General features: G+C 50.3%; 1 protein-coding gene and 1 long non-coding RNA gene across 2 annotated transcripts in view; one reads left to right on the top strand and one right to left on the bottom strand.

Moving 5' to 3' along the window:
- The window catches only part of Tekt5 (tektin 5), a 35320-nt gene extending 13653 nt beyond the window's left edge, over nt 1-21667 (top strand). The window contains exons 5-7 of the mRNA XM_048433187.3: nt 4435-4657; nt 18354-18508; nt 21158-21667. Coding sequence (XP_048289144.1) covers nt 4435-4657; nt 18354-18508; nt 21158-21611 — 832 coding nt within the window. The 3' untranslated portion in view covers nt 21612-21667. The remainder of the gene's footprint in view (nt 1-4434; nt 4658-18353; nt 18509-21157) is intronic.
- On the bottom strand, nt 19786-26616 carry LOC146892817 (uncharacterized). Its single transcript, XR_015003484.2, has 3 exons — nt 26420-26616; nt 24818-25857; nt 19786-21632 (listed from the first exon to the last, which is right to left on the bottom strand). It is a non-coding gene; the product is annotated as an uncharacterized LOC146892817 (long non-coding RNA).
- Between the last annotated feature and the right edge of the window lie 275 nt (nt 26617-26891).

The following is a 26891-nucleotide window of genomic DNA, read 5'->3' as shown; positions in this document are numbered from 1 at the left end:
GTGCCTGCCCTGCGGCCCTAGCTCTGCACTCACTTGCTGTGTGTGTGTCCTTGGGTGGGAGGCACTGGGTACAATGTCCACATTGCCATCTTCCCATCCTTGTTCCACCTTCTCAAGGTACAAATCATGTGATTGGCTTAGCTGAGAGTCCCAGGGCCACTGCCACAGTGGTAAGGCACGCTGGAAATGCTTCCATTGGCAGTGACGCCAAAGCGTGAAACATAATGGCTGTCACCAATAGGAGCAGGAGTTCCATTCAGCAGCACCACGTCCAGCTGCAGGACTTGAGATGGGGAAGGGGCATCAGCATGAAGAAATGAAGTGTCGACCACCAGATGAGTTTACACAAGTGACTGTCCCCGAATTGCTCCAGCTGTCTTTATTTATACATCAAAACAAACATGTTCTTCCATACTAACAAACAAGTTTTTCTTTCTCCAATGTTAACCTCCAGCAAAAAAAAAAAAGTCAAGTATGTTTTCCCCAATTTTTACATCAAACATCTTTAAATCCAAACAACACTTATCATTATGCTAGGCCAAATACCGAGCCAGATCCATCCTGACTTTACAAAACTAGAGGTGATAAATTAAGCACATATTTTAAAGACCAACAATTTCATCTAAAACATAGTTAATGAAATAGGGGTGATCTGCCTCCCATCCTGTCAGCGCTGAATCAGAACAGCTCCTGGGTCTGCAGTGGCGGCAGACATCCCCAGACGAGAAACCCGAGAAGCATCAGCTCACAAAGAATTTTAGGGGGAAGTATTCAAGGAAAAATGGGGTTTCCAGGAATGAGCATGCCTGTCCCATCATGACTGACAAAATGACACTAACACCACCAAGAGAATCATCACTATGGTGGGAGACAAGAGAGCGAGCGGGTCCCGCGGTCCCAGCGGTCTCCTGCACTGTCCTGATGTCTGCTGGTCCTCGCCGAGTGAGACTGTCCCTGTGAGCTTTGCCTCATCTGGAGACCTGTTAGAACAGCCGTCATATACCGGCCCGGAACTAGGCCAAATGGCTCCCAACACAGCAGGGTCCAGCACTTGGGTTTGCTGGAGAGAATAGGTTCTTAGGAGCTGGAAATAAGTCTCAGAACTTGCCTAGCAGGTATAAAACCCAACTTTAGTTTTCTGCACTACACACACGCATGCACACGCACATGCACACGTGCACACACACACACACACACACATGCGTGTACAGCCAGGCTGCCTGGGCTTGCTATGTTCCAACCTCCGTGTGCACATTGTGGGTGAGTTAAAGCAGGTTAAACTCGTTGGGGCCACATTTCTATATCAACACCATGGGGGAAAATAGTGTCTACTTTCTTGGGTTACCGTGAGGAAGAAAAGATGGACACAGGATGTGGGGAACACAGAACACAGTGTTTGACAGGCCGATGTTGATTACATGCAATTGTGCAGCATGATTTTTTCACCCTGGCAGCTTTGAGTAGCACAGATGCCTCTTGTATTTATGGCACTCTGGAGGGCATGCCACCATATCATGGAGGGTCAGATGGAATAATACATGCTTTCCTTATCCACGGGCTGGGGTCTGAGGAGAAAGGGTGGGAGAGAGATGCTCTGGGTGCAGGCAAGAAGCTGGGTCTATCCTGGTTCTGCTCTACACTGTTTTTCATCTCTAGCAGGCAGAATTGTATTGGGCATTATGTTCACAACAGGCATTTATGGAATGAAAGAACAAAGGGAAGGAGGGAAGGAAAGGAGGGAAGGAAGAGGAAAGAAAGAGAGGAAGGGAAGAAGCCCCTGGATAGGCTCTGTGGACCATGTCTAGCGTCATCTTCTGGACTTTAGTCAAATGGTAATGTACCTTTGGGGGATTTCTGGAATGCCACTTCCTGGGAACTTCCCTCCTCTTTCCAGCTGGGTTGAGGCCTATGAATAGTGAGGCAGGTTCAGGCTTTACTCCGGTAGCCACAGTTGCCATCTGCACAGGGACATCAAGGGGCCCCTGCACCCCTACAAACACCTCCCCCTAAGCCTGGCTGTCAATCTACTCATACTGGGAAAGGCTGCTTTACCTTCATCCTACTGAACTCTCAAGAGTTGCTCTTTGTGGCTGATAATTGCTCCCCAGATGTGCGAACTCGGGACTCTGTTTCCCAGGTGTGAGGCCGAGTAAAGAGAGGGCGTTTAGTGACTGACGGATTGTAGGGTCAGTGCAGTTCTCAGCAGCGTGGGTTAACAGAGGTGATGCCGATGGTTATTACGACGGTGGTGATAATCACAGTGCTGTTGGTGAGGACGGTGATGGTGACAGTTGCTATGTTAGACTTTGTGCTGAGAGCTTAGCATGCAACATCTTATGAATAGCAATCACTTGACAAGGTGTGTGTCTGGGCACAGGTGCTATAATTGTCCCCATTTTATGAAACCAGCGCTCAGAGCAATGAAGCAATTGACCTAAACTCACACAGCAGTGGGCACACCTGAGCTGTGAGTCCACACTGGACATGAAGTCTAAGTGTTTTGCCAATGACAATTTCCTGCCTCTGCGTCGAAGCCTGCCCTCCCTCTGCCCTTAGAGGAATGGGCCCCAGGGAAGCACACCCCGATACTGAGGTGCACCACCTATGGGGAGACAAGTCATCACCTTTGGTGACTTCCCCCAGGGAGATGGAGACGAGGCTGCTGTTTTCTTTGGGGATCTCTCAACTGCCTGCTCCAGGGGAAGGCAGGGGCTTGGCATCTGCTGATGGAGACAGTGATTAAGTCTCATTTGGCAGGAGGGCATTCTCTTAGCATATGCTCATGGGGAATTTTGTTGTTTGGTTGGTTTATGGAGACAGGGTCTCCCAGTGCAGCCCTCGAAGATTCATGGGTCATATTCTCTCACACGCCTCCTCATACCTGGAAATGCAGGGAGACCAAGTGCTACGTGATAGGTTCTTGTTCAGTTTTTGATTTTGGTCTTTTTGAGACAACTCACAATTCTTCCACCTCAGACTCCTTGGATTCCAGATGTACCACCATGACAGCTGTTTCTCTTTCTTTTTTCTTTTCTTTTTCCAAAACAATGTTTTGTTCTGCAACAGCCCTGATGTCCTGGAACTCACTTTGTAGACCAGACTAGCTTTGAATTTACAGAGATCTGCCTGCTTCTGCCTCTGAAGTACTGGGATCAGAGGTGTGGGCCAGCACACCTGACTAGATAACTGTTTTTCAATACATTCATACAGACTTATGATAAGCGTTGGCTTGTAAGCAAGGCACAGGCAAAGGTTAACAATAACCACTAATAGAATAGAATAATCACAACATTTTGCAGTGTTTTAAAGTCATTTAAAGTTTATGAATTGGGGCCACTGAGGTGGCTTGGGGTGACACTCCTGCCAGTAAGCCAGATGACTTGAATCTGATCTCTGGGATCCCACTGTGGAAGGAGAGAACCGGTGTCTGCAAACTGTCACCACACATACATGCCCACACTGAACCAACCAACAGACAAATGGAATGTAATTTAAAAGTGTTTATACATAAAATAAAACTTAGGAATTGCTTATTTCTGGAAGTTTCCATGTGATGTTTTTATATCTCAGTAGCTGATGCAGACCTGGCTGTCTTATTATCAGCTGCTTCTAACTTCCTCCCAGGCTCACACCTGAGTGTGTGAGCATCCACTTTACCATTCTTTTCTAACTTCCTCCAAGGCTCACACCTGAGTGTGTGAGCGCCTCCTAGGAGTTGCCCCAAGGACCTGGATGCTTTCATTCCTACAGCTTCATTGCTGGTACTTAGAATACGGCGTGGCCCGTGGGAGACTCTGAAAGCATGATGCTTAGGACAGGGGCGTGGCTCAGCAGCAGAATGCTTGCCTAGCATATGTGGTGTTCTGTACTCTGTCCTGGTACTGCTAAAACAAAAACCAGAAAGCAACACAAATAAACAAAACAAAAAACCCACCAGCTAAACCCTACGCATGTTGAGTGAACAGGTCAGTTAGTGGCCTAGCCACATGCCTGCCATTGAGCTGGGGGCCCTTGAGCCAGTCTGGATCCTACAGACTGCTTCTTGGCGTGGTTACGTCTTTAGTGGAGGCGGGAGGGCAAAAGCTCCTAGCAGGACCACCAGCTGTCCCATCCACTTTTGGGTGCCTTATTGAAAATGTTAGAGCCTCTCCTGGCTCCTTTTGGGGTCCCTGTAAAATGAGGGGTGGATTTGGGCAGTTGTTCTCAACAGGAAATAGACGTGTTCCTCTGGCCTTGGGGCCATTCGTGGTCATTGAGGCCGTGTGTGGGGCTCCTCGAAGGGTAAGAGGCAGCGTTAGGTTTACCCTCAGCACACAGGAACAACAAAGACCCACGCGCCAAGGCTGGGGATCCCCCAAATGCTGAGGTCTCCAAGACCAGCCATCAGCTCCCCAATTCCCCTCCTGACTTCAGCTTGCCTTTGGACTTTTGCAGGGTCTCTGTTCCTGAAACCTGGGCCAAGTTCAGTAATGACAACATTAAACACTCTCAGAACATGCGGGCCAACTCCATCCGGCTGCGAGAGGAGGCAGAGCACCTGTTCGAGACCTTGTCAGACCAGATGTGGAGGCAATTCACCAACACCAACCTGGCCTTCACTGCTCGCATCTCCGAGGAAACAGATGTGAAGAACAAACTCCAGACGCAGCTGGCTAAGGTGAGCAGATACTGCATCCAGGGGCACTGTCCCCTCACGGTGCTGCAGCCTGTCTAATCCAGGAGAGAGCGGAGAGCTTCCTAGGTGATTGCAGCATCCTTGGTCATTGATGGTAAAAACCGGAGTTTGATCTGGCTGTTGACACAGTACCCAGGACACTGCTATGGCTCCTGGCACCCTGCCTTCTCTATCTGAAGACCACATAGCTGAGTTTGACCACTGTCTCTGAGAGGCCCAGCACATCCTGTTGGCCACAGTAGCACTTTTGAAAAGAAAACTTCTGGCTTTCTAAGGCTTTCTGTAGTATAGTGCTCCCCTGTGGGAGGGTGCTCCCCTGTGGGAGGGTGGGATGCTTTCTGAATTAGAGGGTTGCTCAATTTTGTCCACTACCTCCTTTTCTTCCAAGACAACACACCCTCTCTTTACTCTAATTGGGGCAAAATGTATCAGTTCACACTTCTGGGGTATCCTTCCTGCATGGACTTGATTTCCCCTGCTCAACACAAACGCAGATTGCACCCTGGCTGCTGGAGGCCACACTGGGCATTAGGAATAAAGTGGGCGAGGGTGGGGTGCTGGCTTTTAAACATGCTGCATATCTGCAGGTAGCTTACAGTCAGTTTGGGGAGCAGTGGTGGGTATAGAATTTACACTGAGTGACTTAGAGGTATCATTCTTCATTGTCGGGTGTGAGGAAGTTGGAGGGACGAGCCCTGAATTTCTGTTTACAAAGCAGCCCCTTTGCTATGTACCTCTTTGCCCGTGGTGTAGTGGGCTGCAGACAGAGGCTGATGGGAGCTACTAGTGCAATTTACGCCACCCACGTCTGAGTGCATTTGGCCCAGGTGCGCAGACAAAACAAGTTTCTAGAAAATAGTTGCAAGTTGTAATGAGGGAAGCATCAGGGAATGAGTCAGAAGTGGGGCCCTCCATGGGTGCAACAGACAGATAGGGGTGTTTACAGCAAAAACAGACCGAGGGATGGGTCTGGGGAACGGCTAGGTCGGCAAAGCATTGGCTGAATACGTGAAGGTCAGAGTTTAATCTCCACGTGAAGAGACAGACTCAACAGTGAGTGCCTGCAACACGAACACGAGAACAGCAGAGGCAGGGGAATCTGGGGTCTTATACGAGCCAGTGTAGCCAAATTGCTGAGTTCTAGGTTAAGTGAGAGACCCTGCCTCAAAAGTTAAGGTGGGGAGCAATTGGGGACAACACCTGACATCTATTCTGGCCTCCACAAGTGGCCGCCTTCAACAGGACATTGTAAAAGGGAAGGCGCTGGCGTCGGGTTTGTGCTCACATGGGAATGATCTGGGCCCTCCACTGCCCTGACACTGCATGGCTCCTGCGTCGCTGAGGAAAATCTGGATGGCGGCACACAGGCCTGCTGCATTCTGGTTCTCATCATCTCTCCAGCCTCAATCCCTGCTGCTGTCTGCTGCAGCCCCTCCCTGTCCCCAGTGTCCCCAGATGCATCTGCCCACCGCCTGCCTCAGGACCTTTGCCTGTTCTCTCCTCTGCCCGGAGTACTCTTCCCCAGGAATCCTCTTGATCAACGCTTAAAATGTCCTTTAACTCTTGCTTCAAATATCACTTGTCATCAAAGCCTACCCTGAATATCCCAAGTCATACAAGTCCCTCCCTGCTGTAACCCCATGCTGAGGAATGTAGACAGAAGTTCCTGTCCTGCCCGGTCCCACAGCCATTCAGTCCCCAAGAAACACACAGAGGTTTATATTAATGATAAACTGTTTGATCTATTGCTCAGGCTTACTACTAACTAGCTCTTATAACTTAAATTAATCCATAATTCTTGTCTGTTTATCCATATGCCCTCGTACCTTTTATCAGTGAGGCATTCTCATCAGGCTTCCTCCGCATCTGACTGGTGACTGAATCCCTGACTTTCCTCTTTCCAGAATTCTCCTAGTCTGATTTTCTGGCTATCAGCCTAGTGCCAGGTTCAGCAGAGACTGTCTCAGGGGATAAAGTGGAGACAGACAGAGCAGGACACCCAGTTCCCTCCTTTGACCTCTGTGCCTGCCTGCAAACACGTCTCACACACATACACACACACACACACACACACACACACACACACACACACACACACACACACGGAGTCAAGAAGAAGGCCAAGGCTGGATAGGGGAGAAGAAAGAATTTCAGAAGATGCATGGGGTGATGTTGGAGGAAAAGACTGGAGCACTCAAGCCCTAGAAGGACCTGAGTAAGGCGGTGGCTTCCCCCGGAGACAGGGGGAGCCTGCAGGGGACATTGAGGGGAAGGTATTGGGTTCACTCTGGTAGAGGAAATCAAGAACAGACATAGGAGGATCAGGAGACTGTGGAAGGCATTGGTGAGAGAGAATGGCCGTCCACACACAAGGGTGACATGGGAGACAAGGGGAAAGGTAGGCTTAGATACTTGAGAAGGCAGAGCTGGCACAGCCCCACCGTCCAGTCTCACAGAACATCTCCCCATGAGGAGGATGTTTGGGGGCAGGGACCCTGCTATCGAAAGTGCCTGCCTGAAACCAGGCGTGATGGCACATTCCATTGTGTGATGATCCCAGCACTCAGGCAGTGGAGTCGAAAGGATCAAAGATTCAAGGTCATCCTTGGGTAACACAGGGAGTTGGAGGCTAGCCTGGGCTAATGAGGCTCTGTCTTCACAACAAAAACAAAGAGTACTTATTCTGAAGGTGTGGGAGGCAGATTCTGGCAAGCGGGATTACCTTTGATGTGTTCTGCCAAGGGACCATTCCTATCAGTAGCCCCCTCAGGGTGCAGGTGTGCCGCAGCACCCAACTAGAGTTCCAGTAGCACACAGCCTTTGTCTCATTTTATGCATTGTTAATGTTCTTTGTACATCCAGCAATGCCGTTTCATTTATACCAAGGATAGCGATAGGAAGTTTCAGTTTAAAATAAACTTTCTTTCCTTCCTAAAGTGAATTGAGCTGGATGTGGAGACTCACACCTGTAACCCCAGTGCATGGGAGGCTGAGGCAGGTGGATTACTGTGAGTTCAAACCCAGCTTGGAATACAGCATGAGACCCTTTTTCAAAACAACAAAACCCACAAAAACAGGACACGTGGGCTAAGGAAATGGCCAATGAGTAAGGGTCATCTAGCCTGCTGACCCAAGTTCCCTCTCCAGGCCCCACGTGAGCCGGCCACACACGTGCATTTGTATTCCCACCTCCCCACACAAATAAATGCAATTAAAAAGATAATAAAAAACCCAAACAAAAAACCCTAATGATGACATATAAAATAAAATGGATGGATTTGGAGCGAGTTAGCTAACCCTGCTGTAACCTGTACACAGTGAGGCAAACGCAGTGGGATAGGTGGGAGCATGCGGCATAGACCTGTGCATAGTGCACTCCCTGTGGTGCTTCTGGCTGAGCCAGAGGGTGAGCCTGGGAATCTGTATTCTGAACGAATGCTTGTACTACCAGCCGCTGCCTCCACCACCGGAGCTGCTCTGGCTGGGAGGACCAAAAGCAATGCGTGCTGACCCAGATGAACTCAAAGCAGCTGTCTTCCTCCCTCCTTCACCTTCTCTCTCTTCCTCGAGGGACCAGGCCAGGCTATCTTGTCACACAGACCGTGGGGTTCTGCAGCCTTTAGATCTAAACATCACTTCCCCCTCGCTGGGGTCAGGTCATCGGGAGGTGGCACAAAGGTGAGCCAGGCATGCCAGCAGCCCAGCCGCCATCAGCTGCCCGAGATCAGACTGTTTCTCTGCTGGCTCTTAAGGCTCCCTCCTTGCAGACAAAGCCGTGGACTGCCTACACTCAGGACACGGGAGACACAGATGGGTGTGACCATTAGCAAGAAGAGCAGTGTGATGGCAGGGGAGAGGGAAATGATTTTTTTTTCTTTTCTCTTTGAGATACATTGTATAACCTAGACTCCCTAGAACTTTCTATGTAGCCCAGGCTGGCTTTAAAACTATGATCTTCCTGTTTTGGGTTCCCAAATTCTAGAATTCCAGACATACACCACACACAGGCTTGCCTGATTCTTTCCTTTTTCCTTTATTTTTGAGAATTTCAATATAAGCGTTCTGCTTGCATCTTTCTCTCCCCTCCCTAAGGTGATTATTTTCCACAGCGCATTACAGCCCTGGCTGCTGAGTCACAGCTCCAGCCACCTTGCTTTGCACAGCCCCACACCCAGCTGCATGCCCACACCTGCACATGGATGTTCTTTTTCTATGTGTTTGTGGTATGTGTGTGGTGTGTGTGTATGGTATGTATGTGTATGTTGTGTGCATGTGTCTGTCTATGTGACTTGTGTGTGTGATATGTCTGTGTAGTGTGTATGTAGTGTGTGTGTGGTGTGTATATGTATGTGTATTGTGTGTGCATGCATGTGAATGTGGGTGTCTTAATGGTTTGTGTGTGTAGTGTGCGTGTACGTTTTTGTGTGGTGTGTGTGCATGTGTCTGTGTGGTGTGTGTGTAGTGTGTAGTCTGTGCATGTGTTTGTGTGATATGTGTATGTGTGTAGTGTATAGTGTGAGTATGTGTTTGTGTGATATCTGTATGTGTGTGCATGCATGTGTGTATGCATGTATGTGTGTGTGTGCAGGTGAACATACATACATGCATGTGTAAGCTGCGGGTCATCGTCGGCTATCTTCCTTGATCACTTTCCACCTTACCTTTTAAGGCATCAAACCTGGCGCTCCCCTATTCATGTAGACTGGTTAGCTAGCCCTGGGGGTCCTCCTCTCTCTGTTTCCCCAGAGGATTACGGTCATTCCTATCTTTTTGCTTGGGTGCTGGGGGTTCAAACCCAGGTCCTTAAGTTTGTGGGCAAGCACTTTACCCATCAGGCCACCCCAAGCCTCACTTGGATTTCTAAGAGGCCTTTTCTATCTAACAGTATCCAAACCCATGTCCAGGACATTCACTCTCTCGCTTGCTCCACTGAGAGCCTTCTCTACCTCAGTGGAGCTCTAACTTCCAGACAGTTCCAGGAATTTCCTGGGCCTTCAACTTCCAAGGGCTCAGTTGCAAACTTTAGAGGCCTCCTGGATGCCTCTGTCTCCCACCCTACATGCTCTTCACTACCAGACTCTGTCTCTCTCCGGCTCACACAGTCCTCTCGCCCCACCCCGACAGAAAGGACCACCTCTTGAGTTGCTTGAGTTATTGCTGTGCTCTCATACCTTCTCTGTGTACTTCTGAGATCACCCCACTCTGTGTTTCAAACCTTAAAGTCCACTGATTAATTGGCCACTAGTTTGGAGCCTTGAGTAGATGGCTATATAGCAGAGAGAGACTGTTCATCTGTGCTAGATTCTGAGCGAGGACTGGGGGTGTGCTTCAGTTGGTGCAAGGCCTGCCTACCGTGTGTGAAGTTCTGGGTTCAGTCACCAGCACTGTATAAATTGGGCACAGTGGCATAATTCCAGCACTCACAAGGCAGAAGGGAGGGAGGGAGGGAGAGAGGGAGGGAAGGGAGGAAGGGAGAGAGGGAGGGAAGGGAGGACTGAGGGAACAATGGAGAAAGAAAGTTACTAGTCATGGAAAGAGTTTAACCAGACCACAGAGAGTTGTGAGTTTAAACCCTAAAAGGCTTCTTTTTCAGTTGAAGTCCTTGGCATTTTGACTTTCAAAGGGCTATTAGCATCAGCAAAATCTCTTTGCAGGGGAACTGGGTTGGAAAGCGGGGAGTCTGAGGGCTGACAGTAGGGAGCTAAGGCCCAACTCTTGTTGCTGGCCTCTGTTTGACAGAAAGATTTCTGTGGATGGGAAATGCTTTTGTGCTTCCCAAGCAGCCGGATCCCTTCCAGCGCTGGGGTGAAGGGCCAAGCTACTGACGACTGCTTTCTAAATCTGGCCACATCCTGGGAAGCAGAGCTGCTGGCCTGGCCCTGCCTGGCCTCTAAACACCACACTCAATATGAGTTAAGAGTCTTAGCTCTAAACACTGTGGGAAGGGGCTGGAGAAGTGCTTTATTGTTCAGAGCATGGGTTGCTCTTCCAGAGAACTTGGGTTCAAGTCCCAGCACCCACACTGGAGGTTCACAAACATCTGTACTTCCAGTCTTAATGAATCTTGGCGCCCTCTTCTGACTACTTCAGGCACTGCACAATGTGGTGTTCAGGCAAAATACCCGTGCACATACAGTTTCAAAAAATAAATTAAAACATAGAGAAGCAAACCCGTGAAGGAAAAGCGGAATGACTAAAGCATGCAGCACCTGCCTCGATTTGGGTCCAGCTAGGGGAGTTTTGGAAATAGTTCCTGTGAATTGTAGGGCTGGGGAGGTGGCTCAGTGGATAAAGCTCACTGGACAAGCATGAGGACCGGTCTGATCTGCGGTGCCACAGAACAGTGTGGCAGGCACGGTGGACCCCTGTGATCAGAAACAGGGTCGCCAAAGCAAGCTGTGTCTAGAGCAGTTCAAGCTGGAGAACCTGGCTTTCATAAGAGACTCCACCTGGATGAATGAAGTGAAGAGCAATCAAGGAAGGCATCTAGCATGAACTTCACACATGCACCACACACCCACATGACCCACAGATGCGAATGAGCGTTCATACATGTAAACACACACTATAGGCACATACATAGGTCAAAATGAAGGAGGAGGGGGCTGGAGATATGACTCAGAGGTTAAGAGCATTGCCTCCTATTCCAAAGGTCCTGAGTTCAATTCCCAGCAACCACATGGTGGCTCACAACCATCTGTAATGGGGTCTGGTGCCCTCTTCTGGCCCGTGGGCATACACACAGACAGAATATTGTATACATAATAAATAAACAAACAAACAAACAAATATTTTTTTTAAAAAAATGAAGGAGGAGGGAGAAGTGGAGGATGAGAAGGAAGCAATAATCTCACCGCTGTGCAGAATAGGAAGGCAAGAGAAGATTCAGGAGGCAGACGACAAGCAGGCAGGTGACAGATGGCATGTGTCCTCCTAGCTGTATGTTAGAGGAATAAAAATGGCCAACCTTAAGTCCAGGAGTCTCTTTGAGTTGGTGTTTTAGTTACCTTTCTATTCTGTGAAGAGACACTGTAACTAAGGCAACTTATAAGAAGGCATTTAATTGGGTGGAGAACATGGTGGCAGGCAGGTAGGCATGGCTCTGAAACAGTAGCTAAGAGCTTACATCCTGATCTGCAAGCTGGAGGCGGAGGGGCAGGGAGGGAGAGGAAGGGAAAGAGGACAGGTTGGACCTGGCATGGGCTTTTCAGTGACACACCTCCTCCAACAAGGCCCTACTTAATCCTTCCTAAACAGTGCACCAGCTGGGAACCAAACATTCAAATATAAGCCTATGAAGGCCACTCTCATTCAGTCCTCCACAGTTGGCCAGATGTGGCCTGCTACAGTCCTCTCAAAAATTTTCAGGGATGTAGCTCAGTTGGTAGTGTGCTTGCCTAGTGTGCATGAAACCCTGGGTTTGATTATCAGTGCTACAAATAACCTAGGCAAGTGTGTGTGTGGTGGTGGTGGAGATGTTTCCATACCTGTAATCCCAGCACTTGGGAGGATCAAGGTCATTCTCCGTTTTGTATAAGTTTGAGATCATCTTAGGTTGTGTGGGACCCTGGAGAAATAGATGATAGATGGACGGATGGATGGATGGACGGAAGAATGGATGAGAGAGAGCATCAGAGGGGAGGGAGAGAGATGAGAGAAAAGGAAAATTGTGTTAAGGAGATTCTCTCGAAGGCTTGAGATGGTGGGTTTCCATGAATTTTCTCCAGAGCAGCAGAGAGAACCCCCACCCGATTTCTTTTTGGTTTTCTATTTGCTTATGGGAGGGGCACACCACAGCACGTCTATGGAGGGCAGGGAAAAGCTGTGGGAATCAGCTCCCTCCTCCCATTACGCAGGCCCTCAGGCTTGGCTACAATCACCTTTACCTGCTAAAGAGTCTTGTAGGCCTCACCCCAATTCATTTCCCAAATCCACCAGGAATTTTAGGACCCCTACCGGAGACTGTAACAGCGGGCATTAGTGCTTCTCTGGCATTGCTGTGGACAGGGCTTTCTTGTATGTGCCCATTTGACCAGTCATTTAAAACCCACATTTACTCCTGATAGTGTCGGTCAGAGTTTGCATACATTTTGTCTTGTCACAACTGCTGTCACATCCTGCTCTGTCACTGTCCCCCTTATTCCCCTGAGGCAGTCTCCCACTGAACGTGATGCTGGGATGACAGCCAGAAAGCCCCACAGATCCTCCTGTCTCTGCCCCCTCCGCACAGAGTTACAGCAGGCATAGGACTACACCTTTTTCTGTGGGCGTTGAAGATCTGAACTCTGGTCCTTGGGCTCATGCAGCAAGCACCACTGAGCACCTCCCTCCCCGCCCCTGGATGCTCACATTTAAGAACTCAAGTTGGAGGACCCTGGTACAGAACCATCCATGTCATGAGTTGCTGGCAGTGTTCCTGAGCCCTTTTCTCTCTCTACTTTTTGCTCCCAGGCTTGGGTGAACTTATAAATGTCCCACTATTTGACACCCCCCCAATTCTGCCAGGTTTCTTTCCCCTTTCTGAATCTGGGGGGTCTGTTTGGGTCAAGCCAGGCATTTCCTTGGAAACCCCTGGCTTCATGCAAATTGGAAAACAATACTTTTGCAAGGTTGCACAAAGCTGGCGCAGGTCAAAAGCCAGCTGGAGCTAAATCCAGCTCCCTCTCCACTTTAAAACTCAGTTTCTGGCCTTGGGGGTTTGTTCTGCTGTCACAAGACAAGAGGCAGACAGAGCTCTCCGAGGCAGGCAGCTCCGCCACATGCACCATGGTTTAGAGTCCAGCAGGAAGGGCAGCACACTTTTCTGCCCCGAAAGGTCGGCTTCATCTAAAGCTGTCAGGATTTCTACCTTCCACACTGCACAACAGTGTTCCCAGTGCCAAGAGGGAACCTGGGAACCTGGAGCTTTGTGTGCAGTCTGTGCACTGTGCACGCACTCTGCCTTAAACCACAGCTTTTGAGTCCAGCATTCCCACTGTGGGGAGCTTGCCAACGACTGGTCTCCTATAGGGTCCTGTTGGGAATGGGGAGAAAACAAAGACCCCCCTCCCAGCCTTGTTACTGTTGCCAAGGTGCAAATGGAGAAACTGGGGCTGGGAGAAGTTCAGGTTTTGCCAAGACCACACTTAGCAGAAGTGCTGCCTCAAACCACACACGTCCGACCCAGCTGTGCCCTTGAACATGCAGGCAAATCACCTGAGGGCCTTGTTAGCATGCAGATCCTGGCAGCAGGTCTAGGCTGGGGTCAGACAGTGTCCTCTCCAGCAAGCTTTCAGAACTCAGTGGTCGCTGGCCCTCACTCAGAGTTAGAAGGATCTAGAGCAGCAGTTCTCAACCTGTGGGTCGTGATCCCTTCAGCAAACCTTTATCTCCAAAAGTATTTACAATACAATTTGTAACAGTAGCAAAATTACAGTTAGGAAGTAGCAACGAAAATAATTCTATGGTTGGGGTCACCACAACATAAGGAGCTTTATTAAGGGCTGCATTACAAAGGCCGAGAACCACTGGTCCAGAATAACTGTTCTCTGAATCTCAGAAGCGTGAGGAATAGCAGCTTTGTATCATTGAGGGGTCACGACTCCTGATGTCGTGATGGTTTGTAGTGAGAGAGTTCCGAACGGATAGGTCAAGGGCTAAATTCTGGCCCCTGTCTGGTTGTATAAGTAAAGTTTTATTAGAACACAGCCATACCCATCTCCATGTAGTCTGGCAGCCCTTATACTACACAGGCCAAGTTGAACCATCTGGAAGGGGGTCGACTTAAAGACATAAAGAAGATATAGCCAGATATGGTGGTGCACACTTGTGGCCTCAGTACCTGGAAGGCTGAGGCAGGAGGATCACCATGAGTTCTAGGCCAGCCCACACTACAGAGTTGGGTGAAACACTTGCTGCACAGGCTGAGTGCAAGTCCGAGATCTCATGTGAGAGAGAGAGAGAGAGAGAGAGAGGATGCCCAGGGACACTAGTGGTTAGCTTACCCCCCACCCCCATGATGAGGAACTGGAGCTCCCAGATCTACACCTGTGGAAGAGTCTATGCGGCTGATAGGTGGATTGGGGCTTTGCAGTTGTGGAGAGCTGGCCCAATTATCTTGGACTATCTGCAGTCTCCTTAGCAGGCATCCACTGCCCGCCTCATGTATGAGCTAATATCCTTGTAATCACCAGTTGAAGCCTTTGGGATCAGCCTAGTAAACCTCCAGCTCCTCCCAGTCCAGCAGCTTAGATGGCCCTCAGGCAGCCTCTGCAACCTTCCCACTCTGAAGGCTTCCCACTGTGCTGGGACCCGCGAACATGGTGTTCCCAGTGATGACTTTGACAAATGCACAGCACTCATGACTGTGATATGAAAATGGTCACTAGATACTTAGCTCAAAGTAAACCATCTTTTACTCCCCCACAAGTAAGAAATGGGTTTGTGTCACCAATGAAAATCCCACCTGAGTCTCAAAGCAAGGACCTGGGTGCAGGCAGGCACTGGCCTCGGAGCCAGAGGAGGAAGAACCCTCCCTTTCTCTGTACTTTTATGCAATTTGGGTTTTGATGGATGAAATGAGGCCCACTCATCACACTGGGCATGCCCACTGGACCCACCGAGCCTGACGGAACCGTCTTTTAGGGCTCACTCACAGACATATCCAGCGATGTTTTTACCAGCTTTCTGAGCACCCTCTGTACAGACCCATCAACAAAAGGATTAATCACCCCACAAACTATCTCATTTAGCCCACTAACCTGAGTGGGTTGTTGTAATTCTGCCAGGGTACATAAGAAAACGTACCCTGAAGGATCTGGCAACTAGGAAGGACTCTACAGATGTCGCGTGCAGGTCGCATTAGGCTTAGAGAGGCTGGGAACCTCACAGGGTCACACAGCAAGACGGCCCTCTGAGACTCCTTTCCTGGCCTGCTTGTTTGGCATCGAAGCACCCTGCCTTGCGGGGAAGCAGAGGAGTGAAGCAGGGGCCCTCTTTCCCTCACACGCTTTCCCAACTGAATTCCCGCTCCCAGCCATAGTCAGCAAGGCCGGGCAGCTGCCTGACCCAGTACGCCAAGACTCCTCCCATGGGGTGACCCCTTAGGCCCAATCCCCAGAGGCCCCGCCCAATCTCTGAGATGAGCCAAACTGTGCCCTGGAGGCTTTTTCCCCAGCTTTGTGGGAACAGAGAGATGAACATTCCAGGGAAGCCCCACAGAGCCTGGGGCCAAGATGCCAGGCAACCAGGCATGAGTGTGTGTGTGTGTGTGTGTGTGTGTGTGTGTGTGTGTGTGTGTGTAGTGTAGTGTAGTGTAACCAGGAGGGGTGGGAACTGCTGGGCGTCCACCTCTGCTCTGATTGTGATTGTAAACTCGAATGGGCCTTGCCACATCTGTGTCTGAAAGAAAGGAACTCATACATTTGTTAAAATTCTGATGCTTTGTTTAAGGGGTGCATATCAGCCACAGCTTGAAGGGGGTGATGAGGTGAGCCTGTGTGTATCTGAGAGGACTCCCTCAGGTTGAGAGGAAAGCTCTGGCAAAAGCCCTGTGATAAATGCCTACTTGCGTTTTCTTCTTTGTTCTTGCCGAGACCAGCTTTCAGAACAGTCCAGGCAGGGCTCTGAAATGGTGGGGCTACAGAAGTGCACTCCATGCCCTGCAGCCTGCTGTGTTTGCTATGAATGTGGGGGATGTCACAGCTCTGGGGACAGGTGGGTGGGTGGCTTCAGAGGACGTAGGGTTTGAGACACTCTATGTGTACGTGTGCACATGTTACATATGTTTGGTAAGTACCTGGGATTTGAGGCTCTGCACTGAGGAGCATGTGCCAACTTGCCCAGGCTCTCCTCTCTTGAAGCCTCCTGGGTCCCATGGGTGCCTGGGGTGTCTGCAGAGTCTAAGCCATTGGAGAAAGAGCATAACGCTGGGCATCTGATTCCAAAGTTGTCTGTACATTTCTCCCAGAGATCTGCAAGCCCTGGGTAGGGCTAGCTCCCTTGGGCCAGTTCTCTTGCAGGACTCCCTCTTGATCCCCATTCAAAAATCTAAAAACAAAGAAACAAACAAACCGTGGTTCTTTCAACCCTGCTTGGGACTCCCTGCTGGGACAAACACCTAACTACCACATCCCCACCTGCAGCAAGCAATTAACACAGCCCCTTAGCCGGTTCCTGCTGGGCCCCTTACAATTTACTCTTGAGACTGTGGGAGCTGTCTCCTCCTCCCCCCCCCCCACCTTCTCCGTCTCCTCCTCTTCCTCTCCTTCTTCCTCCTCTGGTGTGTTTATGATTTGCACATGCTCTCGGCAGGCCTTGCTCATGTGAAGTGCCTTGCTCACGTCTTTGCTGACTTGGTTGTAGCACTAGTTGCCCTCTCTACGTTCCAGAAGGCCCGTTTTGATTAGATACAGATATGTGAGTCTTCATTTAATGTGTCATTACAAATATACGTGATATTTACATGCTTGGACCAGAGATGATCTCAAAGCAGGATTGTGCCGTTGCCATTCATCACCTTTGACAAATGCCTGGCAGAAGACGCTCGCTCGCTAGGAAGGCCACATCAGGACCCTCTTCAACAGGAAAGTTCCAGCCACTGGCCAACCCACATTTGGGGGTCACAGTCCTCCACAGAGTTTTGGAGGTTCTGTCTCCCACTGGGGGTTCTGGAGGCACACAGGCTTCCAGAGCCTGGGCAGGAGTTGTACCTCAGTGGAACTTGTGGGACCTTTTTTATTCTCCCTTTGGATGAAGACAGTCGGCTGAGTGACAGGCTAGATAAGAGGCTGTGAGAACAATTTTTGGCAGCAGGAACACCCACCTGGGCCTGGGCAGATGTGCCCTGGGCATGAATCATCAGTGAGCCATAGCAGAAGGTTCTGGAAACCCCCAGTGTTCTGGAAAACCCACAGACAGGTCTGATCAAGACATGTAGTTGGGAGTGGGGAGCATGTGGAGAAATGAGCAACCATGGGCTCCATTCTAGAACTGAGGAAGGACGGGAGGTATGGTCATCATCTTGAAATCAGGCTGTAGTAGGAGGACACTTGTTTGTTCCCAGCTGCACAGACCACAAAATCACCACACAGAAACTATATTATTTGCAATACTGTTTGACCAATAGCTTAAGTGTATTTCTGGCTTACTCTTATATCTTAAATTAACCCATTTTTATTAATCTGTGTATTGCCACGTGGCTGTGGCTTACTGGGTAAAGTTCCATCCAGCATCTGTCTCTGGCAGAGCTACATGGCTTCTTCCTTACTCTGCCTACTCTCTCTTCTATCTGCTTGGAACTCCTGCCTTGTCCTATTCTGCTAAGCCACTGGCTGAAACAGCTTTATTCATTAACCAATAAAAAGAAACACATAGACAGAAGGGCATCCCACACCTCCCTTCTTTCCTCTGTCATTTCCCCTCCCTCTCGTCCCACAATGAGTGGTTCACTCCAGCAGAGTTTTAAAACCAGAATTTGTCTTGGTACTGACCCAGCAGCAGCATCCAGTGACCTGCAGTAGTGGCAACAATTTCCCAAGGTCATCCCAGTCCCAGTCCCTTGTCCCTAGGGGTTCAGGGTTGGGGAAGGAGAAATTTAAAGGCTAGAGGCCCCCCGAAGTGACTTCAGCTCCCTGCCTTCCCCAAGAAGAGGAGGTGAGCGAATTCTGAGGGGTGTGTGACAGTCTCCTGGTCCCCACAGACACTGCAGGAGATCTTCCAGGCAGAGAACACCATCATGTTGCTGGAGAGGGCCATCATGGCCAAGGAGTGCCCACTGAAGGTGGCGCAGACCAGGCTGGCGTGCAGGACCCGACGGCCTAACGTGGAGCTCTGCAGGGACATACCACAGTTCAAGTGAGTGGAGGTGGGTGGGGCTCCTGGGGTCCAGGAAGAGAAGAGTGGGGTCTCAGAGACGGCATTGTTACTGTGGAAAGCATCAGAGCCTGGGCTCTCCCCGGCAGTTCTAACACACTAGACTGGAGATTTACAAGGTGTGGCCCATTTCCATCCCCCGCCCCAATCCATCTTCAGGGTCCTGAAATGAGCTAAGGTTTAAGCAGAGGGAAGAGGACTGTACGGCAGCCCTACTCACCGCGTGGTCTCACCCATCATGGAGCCCGACTCTCCAGCAAGACGGTCTGATAAGATTATTAGAGCTGTGTAAAATCTCCTGAGCTTTTCCTTCAGCCATTTCCTTCCCTCATGACCTCCTAGGGGAGGGAATCTGTTTCTTGGGAACTATAGTTTCAGTCATGTGGTCCAAAAGTGAGAGATGCAGCCTCTCTTTGAAATATCTTCAATCCCGTCTGGACAGCTGTAGTCTGGGAACCGGACCCTGCAGGGATCAGGACTCCCAGTCTCATATCTCAGCTGTGAGCGGGATGGAGGGCTGCATTCTGGATTGCACCCTGACAGTCTCTCTCTGAAGCTCCCTCACCCACCAGCGCTGCCTCTCTGCTCAGGAAACCTTCCTGCTTCCTCTGCGAGGCCAAGAAGACATTGGCAGCAGAGACAGACAGCTCTGGCATCTCTCTGCAGCATCTGATGGGAGAGGTGCCTGTCTGCAGCCCTGTTCATCTCCAACCTCTCTCTCCGCAAAGAGCCCAAGTCCTTCCTGCGTGGCTAGATCCCGCCTACCCTGCTAGCTAAGACAACAGAGAGGGGTGGGAGTCTCCAGAATGGAGCCTCAGGAGCATCAGGCGGGGGTCACGCCTCCCTCTGGCTTCTGGTGGGTGCCACAGTCCTGGAGCCATTTGTTGGCCTCTTCTTCTTTGTTTCCTGCTGGCTTGGTTGCTTGCCTTTCTTCTTATGTGGAATGGGGGATTGAATGCGGGGCCCTACACAGCCAGGCAAGCACTCTGCCATCTGAACCCCATCCCCCTAAATTGAACTTCTTTGAAATGAAATGGGCTGAAAATGCAGTCCAGCTGGTAGAGCACTTGCCTAGCGTGCATGAGACACTGAGTTTGGTCCCCACAGAAACTATGCACAGAATGCTCAGGAGGCTGAGGCAGGAGGACCATCCTTAGCTACACAGAGTTTGAGGCCAGCCTAGGCTACATGAGGCCTTGTCTGTAAAAATTTTTAAAGCCTAATTTAAGATGTAGACTATGAATTGAATGAATAGAGGGTTTAGTTAATTAATTAATTTATTTATCAGCTTCTGAATCAAGAAGTCATGTTTCAGGTGTTCTTCAGCCCATATGGCTCCTGGGCTGTCACACATGGGCAGCATGACTAGCCCAGAGTCCCTGTGGCAGTTCTGCTGTGGAACCTCTTCTCCTTGGCCCCCACGGGGCCCATTCACTCTCATCTTTTTTCTCCCTGTAATCTGAACTCCCCCTTCAGGGTCTCGTCAGTACTTTCGGAGAGCCTGGGGAGACAGGTGAGACATGAGACAACGTGGGGACCAGCCTCTGACCACCTCCCCCATGTCTCTAGGGGTCTTTTCACTGTGCCTGAGCTGAGTCAGTTGGCCCATGTCTGTGGGTTGCTGCGAGGGGCTCTCTTCCAGGGCAATGGCTTCCACTGGTTAGGAGCCATAATTCTCTGAGATGTGAACCTATGATCCAAGAGGAGTTAAGGCAGCATGGATGTGTATTCCAGCTGGAAAAGGGACCTGAGCAAAAGCCACCATGCACCTGGTCTCATATGAAAATGAGGCTAGGCCTTGTGTTTTACTGACGTGGCCAAGTGATGGTGGCACATGCCTTGAATGTTAGCATTTGGGAGGCAGAAGCAGGAGGAAGTAGGCAGATCTAGTTCAAGGCCAGCCTGGTCTACAGAACAAGTTCCAGGATGGCCTGGGCTACACAGAGAACCCCATTCTTGAAAATCTAAAACAAAAACAATACGCTTACAGAGAAGGACTCATGCCTATAAGGTGAAGGAAGGAGGAAGAGGTGTTCCAAGTGGTCACCCTTTAGCTGTGTAGAGAATTTGAGGTCAGCCTGGACTATGTGAGACCAGGACAGGAGAGGGAAGGAGAAGGTGGGGGGAGGGGGCAAAAGCAAGGCAAAAACAAGTCACATAATCCGTCAGGTGTGCTTGAGTGGCTTAGCCAGGAGGGCAGCTTGAGCACTGGAGTTGGAGACGATGTCACTATGGCCAGCACAATGACACCGTCTCAGAGACAAAAACACAGATGAACCGTGGCTTCCATTACACTGAACAGTTTCACAGTGTGGCTATGCCACGTTTGTCTTTCCCTCTTCTGGGCCATAATGGAGAGCGCTGCTGTGGACACTTGGTGTGAACTCTTGTCTTCAGTTCAGGTTGGAGAAGCAAGAGAGGGATTGCAGGTCCTGGGGGCAAACCCATGGTTAAATTATTGTCAGATCCTGCCTTTTGTCCCATCGGTTGCTTCTGTGCTTTGTCAGCCTGGGTGACCCTCCCAGAGGTGCGCGTCCACCTGTCCTCCTCTCCAGGGCTGAGGACTGCAGTGTTGTGGCCACCCGAGGCTGAAAGGAGTGTCAACTGATGTTTCTCTCCGCCCCACCGCAGGCTCGTGAACGAGGTTTTCACTATAGACGACACCCTACAGACGCTCAAGCTGAGGCTGCGGGAGACACAAGACACGCTACAGCTGCTAGTGATGACCAAGTCCCGGCTGGAGCACGAACTGGCCATCAAGGCCAACACCTTGTGCATCGACAAGGAAAAGTGCATGCGCATGCGCAAGGTCTTCCCCAGCACTCCCCGCCTGGTGGGTTATACCTGCTCTGGGGTCTGCGCAGGCCCTTGCGCCAGCCTTGTCCCTTGTGTCAGCCCCGCCCCCTGCGGCAGGTCCTCTGGTGGAGGCTTAGCACTTTGTGGAGGCCCCGCCCCTTGCGGGGGATCCGCCCCTTGCGGGGGATCAGTCACTTGCGGTGGTTCCGCCCCTTGTGGAAGCTCTTCGGGCTGTGCTGGCTCTGCGTCTTGTTCCTGCTCAGGCTCCTGCTTTGCGCCGGTTTATTAAATGGCATAACGCTGGAAAAAACTGAAAAAGAAAATAAAAGAGTCATTTTCTCCCTTTCCTATCTTCATGAAAATGTGAAACTACAGAACCGAAGTAAAGCAAATCTCTTTGAGCTAGTTCCTGGGGCTGATGGATCGGTGGGAGGTCCTGAGAAGGGTTTACTCAAGGGCAGAGCCTGGAGCCCTGGGGCATCCCCAGGAATGCTGGAGGCTTCCTTCCTCCCGCCTCTTCTCTCCTCTATTCCCTTCTCTGTCCTTCCTCTCCTCACTATTTAAATATTCAGAATATCAGCTGGGGATCGATCAGACTTGATGACTTACTTGCCTAGCATGCTTAAGATTCCGGGTTCATTTCCCAGAAGTTTCAGATTATATAGATAAGTGCAACAGTAACACAGTTGGGCGGAGGAGGTGGTTCAGAGGCTGAGCCCTTGCTGCACAAGCAAAATAGCCAGGACCTACGTTAAAAAGCTAGTTGAGGTGGTACGCTAGCCTCTCACAGCTGGAAGGGAGGCAGAAACCGGACTGCCAGGAAGTGCCCAGGCCAGCTAGCCTGGAGTAGCCTGTGCTATGCAACAAAGACTCAGGACTGGAGAGCTGTCTCAGCAGCTAAGAGCACTTTCTGTTCTTGTAGAGGATCCCGGTCCGATCCCCAGCATCCACGTGGTGGCTCCATCACTCGGAATCCATAACTCCGAATTTCACCCAGTGTATCTGAACTTTCTGTCTGTCTGTCTGTCTGTCTTCTTGCTACAGAGTGTCACTGTGTAGCCCAGGCTGTTCTTTAACTCAGACTCTCCTGCCTGTGCCTCCCAACGCTGAGATTAAGGGCTTTGTCACCACGTTCAGCCTCTGATAACTGGCATCTTAGATGTTATAGAGAGTCTGCCAAACTCTGAAGTTAATGTCTACACATTTCAGTCTACTAAATCCCAGAGTTTATTAGATCACACTGGTTTGCTCATCCACTTCCTCTTTCTGATCCAGAATCCGATGCACATTCTACTGGGTTAGAATGGATCTCATTTGTTTGTTTGTTTGTTTGTTTATCTATCTTTCTATCTGCTAGTATCCTATCTTCCCTTGTTTTTCATGATCTTGACACATTTTTATTATTTTGTTTTTTGAGACAGGGGTCTTGATAGGCGGCCCTTGCTAGACTCAAGCTTTGTTGATCTAGTCTCTGCCATCTGAGTGCTTGGGAGCTTGGGCACACACCTGAGTCCAGCATCTTAGCATTTTCCTGAAGACCAGAACTGGTGCTATAACTCTAGGAGAAAGAAAAGTGAAGAGCCATGAGGAAAGAGATGAAATTCATGGTATGGGGACTGAGGTGGCTGAGGGTTATGGGCCCAGGCCCTATTTCTAGAAGCTTTTAAGAATCCTTGCTAGCATTTGAAAATGAAGGCTGAAGTTATATGCATATGTATGCACATTTGACTTCGTAAAAAAGCGAGGAGAGCTGGTTGTGGTGACCCACACTTTTTATCTCAGGAGGCAGAGGTAGGCAGGTAGGTTTCTGTGAGTTTGAGGTCATCCTGGTTTACAGAGCAAATTCCAGGCTACCCAGGGCTGGGTAGTCCTGCCTCAAGGGCAGAAACAGTTTATATGTGTACCTTCCACCCATATTCTTTGGTACGGATGACACAGACTTGGGTATTGCTCTTGCCACAGGCCTTCCTTCTTTTTGTCCTGCTTCGAAAGTCTCACTGGCTGACGTGCCTTCCCACCATGCATAAAGCCCTGGGCTCCACCCTCCCACACCGCACAGAACTGGGTACGGTGGGTCTGGAGGGCTGGCTCAGCAGTTGGGGGAGCATACTGCTCTTGTAGGGCACAGGGCTTCAAGGGCCTGCCATTCCAGGTCCAACGGAGTGGATGTCTCCTCTTCTGTGCTGAGGCCATGCGGTGTTCATCAGCTCATGCAAGCAAAAGTGTGCACAGAAAAAAACACAAAGTGGCCTTTTGTGGGGGAGCATGTTTCAGTCCCAGCCCTCAGGAGCAGGGTGATCAGAAGTTCGAAGTCATCACCTCACATGGCATCTAGCACCAGCTTGATGTATATGAGCTCTTGTCTTAAAGGGGGACAGGTAGAAAGAGACATGGAAAAAGCCTGGTGCCTCTGGAAAATTCAAGTCCCGAGGGTTGAGAAAGAAAACACTTTAAGGGGCTGGAGGGACTGCCCGGCAGATAAGAGCGCTTGTCTTCCCAGAGGACCTGGGTTCGATTCCCAGCATCCATGTGGTGATTCACAACCATTTATAACTCCAGTTCTAGGGGAACTGATGCCCTGTTCTGAACTTCATGGGCACCAGGCACACATGTGGTGCACATGCATGCAGTCAAACCTATTTGTTTTTAAAGAAGGGACTTGAATGTGCCCTCGGTGTTAGTATTGGGGCATCTGTACTGGCCTGATCTTGGGGTGTATGTCCTCAGCTTTAGCCAAGAAGAGCACCTCCTGTGCACATCCACTGTGTTCCCCTTTAAAAGGGCCCTGCCCATGTCTCATCTCCCCGCTCCCCCCCCTCCCTTCCTCCCTCTTCTCTCCTCTCCTCTCCTCCCCTCCCCTCCCCTCCCCTCCCCTCCCCTCCCCTCCCCTCCCCTCCTCTCTTCTCTTCTCTTCTCTTCTCTTCTCTTCTCTTCTGCCATTCCCGTCCCCAAAGGCTAGTCTTCCCTCTCCCTCCTCACTTTTCCCATTCATTTTCCTTCCTCCTGAGGGAGAAAAAAATGAAAAAAAAAAGAAGCCTGCACCTGAGCTCTGTCGCATGGCGTCTTTCTGTCATGCATCACTTTTTTTCAAATTATAACACTGGTTCCCTGACCCACTGGGTGGGTCATTACACAAAGGGCGAGTGCCAAGGGCTCTGAGCCGGAGATACTCAGGACTTGGGTGGAGAACAGGCCTGGCTGGCTCTCCCACGGCACCACACTTTCCTGTGTGAGCTGCTCATGGTGTGTTTCTGTGCCAAACTCCAAATGTGATTGCTGTATTTTCACAGGCCTTCCCCTTCTGGGGAGCAAAGCAGCTCTGTGTAGCTGGGGAGTCTAGTGGCTCTTTTACAAAAGCATATTTTATTACGTGTGTGTGTGTGTGTGTGTGCGTGCGCGCGCACACACAGCACAACATGTCAGTTCTCTCCTTCTACCACGTATGTCCTGGGACTCAAACTTAGAAATGTCAGACTAGGCAGCAAATGCCATTACCTGCTGAGCCTGCTCTCCAGCCCTGGGCTCTCCTGGCAGACGGGTATCACACACCTCCTGAAGATGTGGGTTTTCTTCTACCGATGGCTGAGTCAGAGGAGAGACATCAGATCTGAAACTCCACCATGCAGCCTGCTCTGCTCCAGAGAAGCCTCACCAGACCCAGTGTGAACAAGGCCTCAGCCTTCATGTCTGGTCACTGAGCCAAAGTCCCCTCCTGTGTATCGTGCATCAGTTCCTTTACATCATCGTGACTAAAATACCTGAGAAGGTGACTCAAGAGAGGACATATCCATCATAGCAGGGAAGAGATGGCGGAATGGCTCTGTGTGGAATGTGTGAAGCACACCATGGTGGGCCTGGGAAGAGGAAGCCAGCCAGATTGGAAGGCCTCATCCTAATGATGGACTTCTGCCAATCAGGTGTCACTTCCCACAGTTCTGGAGCCTTCCAAGATATTGTCACCAACTGAGCATTCAGAACCTGAGTCTGGAGGGGACACTTCAGACTAAACTATCCCAGCAGTGACAGTCCACCGCAGCCTGTTCGCTCCATCCAGTGCTGGGGTGCTCTGTGGTCTCCCTCATCCCGAGTGGGATCACTCACAAGTCCCATTGGTGTCCCCTCCTTGTCCTTCCTGAACTTGGCCACACTCTCTCTTCCATTGCTCATCTAGACAGACAGCGCTTCTCTTTCACTGGGTGGATGGGCATGAAGGGGGAAAGGCGAGCCATCCCGACTGTGGCCTCCAGCATGCTTGCAAGATGTGCCCCTGTGGAACTGTGTGCACGCAGGTGTCCTTTCGTCAGTGGCCGAAGACAGATTAAGAGGGCCGAAGTTCAGTATTTCACATAGCCATACCAAGGACCTGAAGTCTAAAAGCAAGACGAGTTAACTCTCAAAGCCGTGAGAAGGAGTGGGCGGAGACTCTGCCGACAGAAGGCATCTGTGCACTTCTTAAAGCCCTGGCTCTTGGACCTGCAGAAAGAGCTGACCTCTCGGTAGTGCCGTGGGAAAGAGTCCGTGAACACCGATAAAGGCTGGTTGTAAAACAGAAAAAAAATATGAGGGTTAGCAAAATGGTTAAGCTGGCAGAGGTGCTTGCTGCCAAGCCGGATGACCCAAGTTCAATTCCTGGACCCACCTGGTAGCAGTGGCCCTCTGACCACCACACATGTGTGCTCTGGCACACACAGATACACACACACATGCACATAGATAAATGTAATTAAGAAACAAAACTACAGAAATCAAAGTACAGAAATAGCACCAATAGTCACAATAAATACATGAGGAAGATAAGAGTTCAGCCTAGATTCACCTGTCCAGGGTATAAACAGCCAACTTCAGCTTTCCAAATAAAAGAAGGCTATTGTTTGCGAGGCCAGTGGCAGGGTTTTAGTTACAGTTTGTTACATAGTTACAACCTGTACTTACATAGGCTCTGTGAAGGAGCAGGCACCACAGCCCTATCTACCCGCTGACCTGAGAAAGTAGTTCTCCATTTCCCTCCACACCAGGCGGTAGTCACGAGCAGTGCTAACAGCCTGACTATGAGGAGGTTGCTAAGGGCTGGACTCGGCCAGGTAACCCCACACTCACCCCATGAAATGGGCACAGCCCACCCGCTTTACAGTTGAGAAAACAGGCACAGGGAGGTGAGGCTACTTGCCCACTGCAACAGTGGGGATGATGGCCCTTTGCTCCCCTTGGACACTCCACATATCCACCCTTCTTCCAGCTTAGAGTAAAGTGTCTGCGTTGTTTAGCCTGGCCCAGAAATGTCAGTGAGTCACCATCACACAAAGTCTCGGCTGTTCGCTCCCGCGGGTCCAAAAGTGCTCTAGACAAGTGCCCCCCTCATGCAGGCTGGGTGGAGGGTTCAGAACACAATTGAAATTCCTAAGACTGCTGCAGACTCCGGTTCCTCCCCTGAAGACATACAGAACATTCCTCGTCTGATATGGGAGGGGGCTGGGTTTCCAGTCTCTGGTTGCACCTTCTTGATACCAGGTGACCTCAGACGTGCCCAGGGATGGAATTCTCTGTGTCCCTGAGGTATGGCCAACTCTCC

This window comes from Myodes glareolus, chromosome 9 (genome assembly GCF_982192425.1).
Source record: "Myodes glareolus chromosome 9, mMyoGla1.1, whole genome shotgun sequence".
Classification (NCBI taxonomy): domain Eukaryota; kingdom Metazoa; phylum Chordata; class Mammalia; order Rodentia; family Cricetidae; genus Myodes; species Myodes glareolus.
This window is presented reverse-complemented; position numbering and strand designations above follow the sequence as displayed.